The sequence below is a fragment of the Budorcas taxicolor genome, chromosome 8 (assembly GCF_023091745.1).
Source record: "Budorcas taxicolor isolate Tak-1 chromosome 8, Takin1.1, whole genome shotgun sequence".
In the NCBI taxonomy this organism is placed as follows: domain Eukaryota; kingdom Metazoa; phylum Chordata; class Mammalia; order Artiodactyla; family Bovidae; genus Budorcas; species Budorcas taxicolor.
Genome location: NC_068917.1, coordinates 65,645,510 through 65,655,640, shown reverse-complemented (window position 1 = coordinate 65,655,640; position 10,131 = coordinate 65,645,510). Strand labels below are relative to the sequence as shown.

General features: G+C 37.5%; 1 protein-coding gene across 1 annotated transcript in view; it reads right to left on the bottom strand.

Annotated features, from left to right (window-relative positions):
* Window positions 1-654: 654 nt before the first annotated feature.
* Window positions 655-10,131, bottom strand: part of NCBP1 (nuclear cap binding protein subunit 1) — a 36,242-nt gene continuing 26,765 nt past the window's right edge. The window contains exons 16-23 of the mRNA XM_052644772.1: window positions 9,694-9,816; window positions 8,664-8,766; window positions 7,763-7,856; window positions 6,848-6,951; window positions 5,097-5,211; window positions 3,723-3,851; window positions 2,843-2,956; window positions 655-1,149 (exon numbers count right to left, since the gene is read on the bottom strand). Coding sequence (XP_052500732.1) covers window positions 1,036-1,149; window positions 2,843-2,956; window positions 3,723-3,851; window positions 5,097-5,211; window positions 6,848-6,951; window positions 7,763-7,856; window positions 8,664-8,766; window positions 9,694-9,816 — 896 coding nt within the window. The 3' untranslated portion in view covers window positions 655-1,035. The remainder of the gene's footprint in view (window positions 1,150-2,842; window positions 2,957-3,722; window positions 3,852-5,096; window positions 5,212-6,847; window positions 6,952-7,762; window positions 7,857-8,663; window positions 8,767-9,693; window positions 9,817-10,131) is intronic.

Here is a 10,131-nt window from a genome sequence, read left to right as displayed (position 1 = left end):
TACTTCAGTTGTGGGATTATTGCTAAATTTTTTCAAAGGTTCAATGAAATAAAAACTAAAAATGCTAGAAATCTGGAATGTCAGATAACCCCTTGTTATTTTACAGTGTACTTTTCTTATCTTAGTTAAGCCTCAACACCATATAGGAAACAGGTTTAGGAATTAGTAGTTACTTGGACCTGATTCCACAGAAATAAAATCCAAACCTACATCTAACACTAGGTATTAGTCAGTCTAGCTACTTTTAAGTCACACTTTAACACGAAATTCACTATATGAGCTTGGACAGATCTGTCTCAGGTTTGAGATCAGATATTCTAAGATGATAATTCCAAAACTTGTCTGCATATTGCAATTACCTGGGAGCCTTAAGAACTACCAGATATGTCTGTGTTTGAAAGACTGTGGTTTAATATTAATTTAAAAATAACTTTAGAGAGTCCCAGGTGATTTATGTTCAGATTTAGGAATTGCTACTCTAGTAACTTTTTAAATAGTATCTTACAGTAATTAAAAGTATTTTGAAGAGAAAATTTCAGATGGAGGTATTTTACAAAGAAATCACTTAAGTAGACTGAGATGATAAATCATGAAATACCAAAGTTTAAAAAACATTTTTAGTTTTATTTCAGCCATGTTAGGTTACCCATGAGCTGCAAAAAGCTATGCTACTTGATAATAAATTCATCAGTTCTATATACTACTTGGTAAATAAGCTTGACCCTCTAGTGTTTCACATACCTCAAATTAGTTATCTTTTGTGCCTTAAGGAGAAAAAAATATCAGAGAAAAGTTGTATTTGTCACATATATGATACATCCTATGCATTATCACATTACTGTCATTAGGGAATATCTGCTTTTTAGGGGAAACTAAGGGTAATCAATACCATATTTCTTCACTGTCCTCTCTCTGTTTCTTTTAGAAAGTGACAGGATGCTACAAGAAAGCAAGCATTCAAACAATCAAAAATAAGACAGATTATTTTGAGATCTTTAAAAAAAAATCTTGACAGGAAAGGGAAAAAAATGACCCTTAGGCCTGCAGGGCACAGAACTGCTGGAACACAGCCAGGATGTGGGGGTCTAACTCAGCAGTGAAGAGCAGGTTCTCCAGGGTCACCATGTACTGGTGGATTGTCTGGTGATGCTGTAGACACAGAAAAGGGGGAAATGTTTAGGTTAGGAAAGGGAGTACACAAGCAATCTCCCAAACATTCCCCTAAAGCCTACCCACGTTGTGGAGTGATGCGAAAGAGCAGAGAAAAAAGCGGTTTAGCTGCTAGGAATAATAACCCTGGAAAGCCCGAATATGGAGAAAATGTAGGGGGAAACGAAAAAGAAAAAAATGATGGTCAATGATTTAAAAATTCAGTTCTGGTCTGTTTCTATGCAATTTATAATTCATGGCAGTGGCAGCACCACCTGCTACTATTCTGGATGAGTTCAGCTGGTTCTTTCCCCTAATTGAAACTGAAGTCGCTCAGTCGTGTCCGATTCTTTGTGACCTCATGGACTATAGCCTACCAGGCTCCTCAGTCCATGGAATTTTCCAGGCAGGAGTACTGGAGTGGGTTGCCATTTCCTTCTCCAGGGGACCTTCCCAACCCAGGAATTGAACCCGGGTCTCCTGCACTGCAGGCAGACGCTTTAACCTCTGAGCCACCAGGGAAGCCCTTCCCCTAATTAGGACAAAGTATATAGTATGACTTTTTAAAAGTTGCCCAGACAAGGGATGAACTATGAAGAAATTTTGGAAATCATTTCATTTTTTGGTTAGGGCATTAAGCAAAGAGATGTGTTAAGAAAAAAATATTTAACCTATTTATATTTCAGAATTACCCAGTGATCTGTTAAGTATTCCACAAAACAGGAAACCCAAACCTCACTGTTTTTTATCTTTTAAAATAGAGGTTATCTGTCTTACTGAAAATCAGTGACTTACTGAGCCTAACTGGAAAAAATTGTCAGAAAATCAAAGTTTCTTCTATATGTACATATATAAACTTTAATATACTCAGATTCCTATAGGATCAGGGTGTTGACAATAAATAAGCCTCCAACAAAAAATTTACTCTAGATTTTTCAACGAACTTTTTTCTCCCTTTAAGCCTTCTGCTTTAATTACTCTTGTCTAGAACAAACCGATAAGGATTTGCTTGGGGTGTTGGTATCTGAAGATACCACTCTACTTCAAATCTAACTTAAATCTAACAGAGTATGTGTTGCGGTCTGCTTTCTGTAAGAACCTCAGGGAACTTACTAATAGTGCCTCCAGAAGCACTGTTATCATTTGAACTTTGGATTTAAAGAGGTTCTTAAAATCTTATTACTCTTCCCTTAGCATTTTTCTATTTTGTGTCACAGCTAGGCTCTCCAACAAAGAGAATGGCAATTAGGAGTCTGAGTGATATAGAGCCAATTTTAAGCCTAAATATTCTGATGAGCAATGGTAGGAACAAATGGACACTAACTAAAGGGCTTACAGGTACCATATAACCTAACAACTTTGATGCTTTTTTAAAATGGAGAATCCCTGTGGCTGAGGATGTGCTGTGTTTAGTGGCTTGGTCGTGTCCGACTCTTTGCGACCCCACCAGGCTCCTCTGTCCATGGGATTTCTCAGGCAAGAATACTGGAGTGGGTTGCTATTTCCTTCTCCAGGGATCAAACCTGGGTCTCCTGCAATGCAGGCAGACTCTTTACTGACTGAGCCACCACTGCTTAAGTCATGTCATTTTGCAGCTCTATTACTTACAGACTGCATTCTAACTGAGCTAGGAGAGAATTCCCATGGCTGAGAACAGTGATGTTTATTATCCTAATCAAAGTTTTCCACAAACCTGTAGGAAGATCTGCTGGAGCCTCTCTATACAGTTCTTATACCATGGTGTTAACACACTGGTCCCGTCAGTCTCACAGCGTACCAAGTGCTCGGTCAGGATCATGATAAAACGCTGGAAATAGGGTACAAAGTTCCAGAGGTGTTAGTAAAAATTCTTATACTTCAGAAACAATCACACTTTTGACCAAGAGACCTCAAAGGTATTGCTTGTTTCACCCTATCTTTGTGGTGTGAAACCCTGACTGTCATGATTCAATAAACACTGAAGTGTGAAAGGCAGACCAGTGATAACATGCGTTGTTTAGTCTTTGGTCCCTAAGTTGTTTTTGACTTTTTGCAACCCCATGGACTGTAGCCCACCAGGCTCCTCTGTCAACGGGATTTCCTGGGCAAGAATACCGGAGTGGGTTGCCCTTTTCTTCTCCAGGGGATCTTCCCTTTCCAAGGGGTCAAACCCACATCTCCTGCATTGGCAGGAAGACTTCTTTACCACTGAGACACCTGGGAAGCCTGATGAGGTGAGTAGCACATCATTTTTGACAATACAAAAATAATCTAACCTTTAATATTTAGATTACTTATGCTAGTAATTTTTCTGAGACTCTGTTTTAAGGACATAATCAGAAATGTTAACACAGAAATCTTCAGGAAGGAAAGCAATCATCTAAACAGATCTACAAGTACTTAACAGCATCCCCCATTTTTTTTAAGAAGAAATATACATGGTAACAACAGAATTACCTCCAATTAGTGAACTTTTATTTCCTATGTAAATTTTTATACATTTAAGACCTTACTCATAATGATTAAAAACATTTTTTAAAACTAAAGAAATAAACTGTTTTTTTTGAACCTATCAATGTCCCAAGTCTCGATACCTGAAATATGACAAGGAAGAGATTCTTTTGTTCACTCTGAGCAGACTCCACTTTTTCCTGCAGTCTTTCTATTTGTTCTTCAAGAGCCCCATCTTTCCTGTCACTGCTTCTGTCATCATCATCACTTCGCTACAGAATGCCAAGGAACAAAAGGAAACAACCATTTAGAATTCCAGTGTAGTAAACCCCAACAAGCAGACCTGAGGATTTTACTGTGTCTGGTCAAATACTATCTGAAGACTTCTATTCCACAAGAAAAGAACCAAACATACAGGCAAACAAACATCCGAAGTCCTGTAAGTGCTTATCTAGGCCAGGGAAATTCAGTGGCATTTGTCCTGGGTAATGGCATTGGGCTTCCTATATAGCAGAATGACTTATGCCTTTTACAGGACAGTCCACTCAAGGAGGAAATGTATGTCACAGTCTTCATTCAAAATGAAAACAGCTTTGTAAAATGTACAGTTGATTATTGTTATTTACAATGGTGGTTTTATGAAATTGCTGTGAACTCTGAACACTGAACTGTTGCTCCTAGGAGAAATATAGGGCTAGGGTCTTGGGAACCTCTCATCACAAAACTTTAACATAAATTTGCACTACCCTCACAATAGCCACACATGACTACTGAGCACTTAAATGTGGTTAGTGTGACTAAGGAACTGAATTTTACATTGTATTCAAATTTTATTAAAGTTACATGTGGCTAGTGGTTATCATATGGACACCACATATCCAGAGAACAGAGTGGTGTGAAGTCAAGTCTCTGGAGTAGGTTCACGTATAAAATCGGGATGATGCCATTTACCTTAACAGTGTCTTAGGTTTGTGTAAGTCATCAAACCTACTTTTACCTTTTTCTGGTAAATGTGTGTAACACTGGAAAACTGTCATGAAGAACAACAGTACTATCTGCTGAATCTCAGGAATACATCCAGCTCACTGCTGCCCCAGATGGCTATAATACTAAACATATTAATAATACGAGGAGTATTTTATGGGCCCGGAAAAGACTGTCTCCTCTTGCCCTGCTCCCTCCCCACTCCCGTACCAGGGAAGGGGTGAACACCATGAGTCTTCTCTTTCCCTCTTGCATCAGAAACTTTTATAGAAACACCAGTGTCCTCCTTCCTTCTCCTTTGGGAAGGCAACAGGATGGTAAACTATGGAAAAAGTAAGCTTTGTGGCTTGCTTAACAGGTTCACCACGCAGGAAAACGGCAGAGAGCAGCAGGCACCAGTCCTTCCCCTTCCTCCATTTCTACAAACAGCTCTGCATGATTTGGTCTCAAAAAGCTCCCATCAAGGCAATGAATGTTCTCAATGATTTCTTATATTATTTTCTTTGACCATTTATAGTCGACACAAGGCTTACCCGTTTGTGTTGCCTTGCGAGTTTTTCTTTAGCCTCTTCTAGCTCTTTCTGGATCTTGAGAACGTGTTTGTTCATCTTACGAATTGTGGAGTGCAAGATTTCCCAAACAAACAATCTTAAAGTAATAAGGCATTTGGTTACTGTATGTTAAACTATACTTAAAGAAAATAAGACCTCTTAACTTTTGTAATCTACACATACTTAAGGTCTGATATAGCCTTCTATTCTTTAGGCAGAATAAGGTATATTTCTCCAGCAACATAATTTTTCTTGCACAATCAATCATGCACACGATCTAGCTCTACCCCTTAGATCCAGATGAGCTTCCTGAAGGCAATACTGGGTCCTTGTCATTTTTCTTATTTCCATCCCCTACTAGACACACATAGAATGTATGTATACATAGTCAGTGAAATGGCAAACCAGAAAAAACATCCTAGAAACAAAAATACATTTTTCTCTCTTTTGAATGTAAACACTATTTATTGTAGTTTTTTGAAATGGAAACCTAATCCGAGGCTCATTCACATGCTTTATCCTAGCACAAACTCAGCCAATTCTCTTGGAACATGAAAGAACCTCATTAGTTGATAATAGCTATCAACTGCTGGGCCTTTAGGAATGAGATACTTATGTCAACTACTTTTTTAAACTACTCAAGTACCAGGATCACCTGTAGGTGCTTTAAATGTTTACTGCATAAATATCAGTGTGTTTAAGTAGCTTCTTAACTTTTTATGTCTATAACATTATGTCTCCTAACCCCAGGATATACAGCACAGAAGAGTACTTCCTTCTACAAGTTTTAATCTGGATGATGACAGTTTAAGTGGAATATTATAAAACAAGGTCTAGAATGTTAGCAAACAGGTTAAAGGAGCAGAGTACTTTAACTCTGCATCAGTCAGCTGGTCAGAAAGGTTTTGCAGAGTTAGAGTTGCAGACGTAAACCACTAAGGATGATGGCTAACACATACTTGAGTGGTTTTCTGAGATGTTGCACATCTGAGAATATCCTTCTGTTGCTCTCATTTCTGAGTGCCAACTTGGCTGGTATGATAATCTTAGACCACACTCCTTCACCCTAAAGATTCAGCTTAGAGCCCTAAGCCAATAACAAATACAGTGAAGAGGATAAAGGTTGTGATGGATATTTATGTCTTTGCAAGTAATGGGTTTCCTATTTTGTGTCAACTCCTGTTGTCCTAGCCCTGATCAGGTATAAAGCCTGTGGACTCTGCTTCATGTATAAGAACCAAACTTAACGAAAAGTCTTTTTCCTTTAGGGGGAATGAGTCGAGAGAGAATTTTCTGTGTATTATATCTAGGATTTTTATGACTAAGGTGAGACCTCCTTCCCCCAGTGGCATTCAGGTGCCCACCACGCTTTCCTCAATCCCTCCATAATGTGTACTTCATCTACAATGGACTGCTTTCTGCCAGTTCTTAGTGTGAACTCCTGCCCTGTCTCATTGTCTAGTTGAGATCCTGACATACAGCCTGATCTCTTCGCCCAACAGTTTGGATCCTTTGTAAGCATTTCTACTTTTAAGTCCTAATTCAACTTATATGTGTGTCCCTAAGAGACACTGCAACCAGACTGGTTGTGTGTACTTCCGTTGTGCAAGAAACCCTGCCGAGTCCAGAGTGGACCACTATGATACTAGTATTAACCTGGTCTGAACCAGAATTTGGAGCTCATGTATAAGAATTCTTAGAGAATAGGAACTTTGTAAAATAACCCATTTTACCTAGTAAAGTCACGAGATAATTCTGAAGAGAAGATCCAGTTTGCTACTGCAGCACAGTCAACAATCTGCGTACGAATCATCTTATCTACTAGTACAGCAATCATCTATAGTCAGAGGAAAGAAGTTATTCAGGTAAGTCACAGTTATATGTAGGCCACAATAATCCCACTGCTACAAAAGTTAAAATAGGATGGCTGTGAACATTCAGTAGCTATGGAACTGAACAATTTGACCATTAGGTCTCAAGATTTGTTTTCCCTTCTGCTTGGCTCTGGTACTTTTTGTAAGAATATAACAACAACACAAAAACTGAGCCAAAAGAAACTCTGGATGTTAATACTTAAGACATACTGACCAGAGATTTAGTAATACATCTTTTGTTACCTGGATGTTATTGACTAGATATTTCAGTATTCATTTATATAATAAACTGCTGGCCACAAGCGTTAGTTAGTGCAAAAATATCCTGGTTAATAATGTGTCAAAGTTAATCCTAAAGTTTTATCATGAAAAATGTCTTAAATATACTCCAAAATTTATTTTAATGCCTCTTTATAACACATGGTATTAAAACAGTACAATAGTATATTGAGATTTGAGAAATCTGGGGCCTGTTTAAAAATAGAAACTGGATAGATTAAAGAACTATCTCCTACCCAATTGGAGAACCTTCCAAGAAATAAGCATTCTTACTTAAAATGTGTTGAGATATTATAATATCAAACCAAATCATAACACTTGCTCTTTAGAGAATGACTCAAGCATCATTACTTTCACAGCACTAAAATTATAGATTTAAAAACTGTTTGAAGGGCACAGCCAAATTTCAAGTTCTACAAACTAAAACAACGATATCAAGTGCCTTCTTTTTATACCTATACAATCAGCATCTCAACATATCTAATTAGTTTTTACCTGTGGATGGTTCCGCCAGACCTCAAACATGACTCTTAGAACATGTAATTTTCCTTCATCACTTTCAGCTAGGGTTTTGAAGACTTCATGAAACCTTTTCATGGTTGGCGGGGGTGGGGGCAGAAATAGCACATATAAACTTATTGAGGATCTTAATATTTTCAAAGCTTTACAACGTTACTCAATTTCCAGTGTAGTATATACATACAGAATAACCAAACATCATTAACCATTAAGGAATATAAAAGGTATGATTAGGAATTCAGTTTGTATGGCATTTGTCTCAAAAGCTTAGAATTACAAAATACTATCAAACCAAGGACTCTAGTTTACTGTGTATTTAAGGATACATGTGGGCTAAGGAATAGTCTCCTAACACAAGTATAGTATTCTGCCTGCATCTTCTGTGGGAGCCCTGCAAGTCTCATAGACTTGGAAGTTGAGATGGGGTGAGGAGTCTAGTTTCTCTGCCTGACTGGGAAGAATACCTGGATGTTCTTTCTTCATTTAGACTGTATGATGAGTTAAAAAGTTCTGTCTTTAGATGTCAACCTTTGGGTGGCTCCCAAAAATGCAGCTGGCTCTCAATTCTGCTCACCTTCTTTTTAGGAAGATCCTTGGACAAGGTGGTAACTTTTTGACTGTCCTATGGACCCAGGTTTTTGTTTCTCTACAGGTTTATGTGAAAAAATATACACTTTATATATAGGTGCAAACCACAGACAGGAGCCACAGGATGGGGATTTTAGCTACCACAAACCAAAACCCATTGTATCAAATTATATGATACTATTAAGATCTTTATATTCAATAATCTTAAGGTAGAAACTGCTACACCCTGGTATTCACCCAGCAAAGTTTTAAACCCTCAAGAGAGCATGTGTGTTCTGGTTGTACTTACTTTGCAAGAGCACTGAAGGAGTGGCTGAACGACTTGGCTGCTAAGTGTAGCAAAGTCTGTACAAAGACCTCAATTTTCAGTGGGTTAAAGCTGAATCCTTCATCTGAGCAACAGTCCACAGTAAAGAGAGTTAGGAAGATTAAGTATAGCAATTCTTTGGTCCCTAACCTGTATTGCTAAACACATGGCACACTCATATCCAAATACTAAGTCCCACATTCAAGCAATGTCTCAAGAGTACTAACAGACAATAAAAGACCCTCACTGATTAACTGCATATACTCAAAATATAAAACTAAGCATGACCTTAATTCTGAAGTTTTTTGGGATTGTTTCCCGAATTCTTCTATATGATCCATTTCTTTTTACAAATACCACATAGATTTCTTTGTTCTTATCTCTCTACATGGTGGCAAGATAAATAGTAAAAGAGAAAAATACAGTAAGCCCTTTACACTTTAGGTCCATGTCCTAAGATGTCTGACAATGTCTAAATTTAACATTCTGAATTATACTTTCTAAATATATTCTAACATAATACAAATTTCTTAGAAAAATCTAAACAAAATCTGAGTAATAATTAAACATTATTAATATTTCAAGTCATTTTTCTCTGCACATCATTATGTACAGATCTAACAAAATTTTCCTCCTAAATGGTTACCCCGTTGTCCCAGTAGACTTTATCTGTTTCACTAATTTGTCTTTTTTTGTTTGAGTTATTGTAGTTTCCAAGATGTTTTAACAGATGACAAAGCAAGTCCCTCTCATGCCTTTTCGTCTTATCTTTTGTTGATGATAAACTTACAATTCAATTTGGAGAGAACATCCAACTTTATAATACACCAAGTCTTCCTGTGCATGAACCTCTCTAAAGTGAAAGCAGGCAATGCTTAAGGGAACAGATACCTGTGTTCTGGGGAATAACTGACAGGCTGTCAGGCTAAACAAATATACTGTATGAGAGTTATGTTTCTACTTAAACCTGGCCCATACATAGTTCCATTCAACAAATATTTAATTCCCTTACCATCATCATCATCCTGATTAGGATTAGGGACGTCTTTGAGAATGCTGAAGATTTCATCATTGGTTGCTTTACTTTTAAAGGCAACAGCTAAACAGAGGGCAACCGAATGTCCAGGAAGAGAGTCTAAGCACAGAATGCAAAGAGTTAAATAACTGAAAAACTTTTTAAAAATTACTTTCTTTAACAACAGAGTACTCTCTATCCTAAGGTCAATATTTATTCTGTATAAAGATAATCACATATGAAAGTTTCATTCAATATGTCAATGGCTTTTCACCTAAAATAAGGCATAATAGGTTTCCTGTCTCAACACTTCCTTAAGAACATGGAGATAATTGAAATTCAGAGTGTGAGGCAGGTATGGATCTTCCTCAGGAAACACAGCTGCAACTCTCCTTTGATGGTCTCAAATCCCTAGGCCTCTAAGCTGAAAGGCTG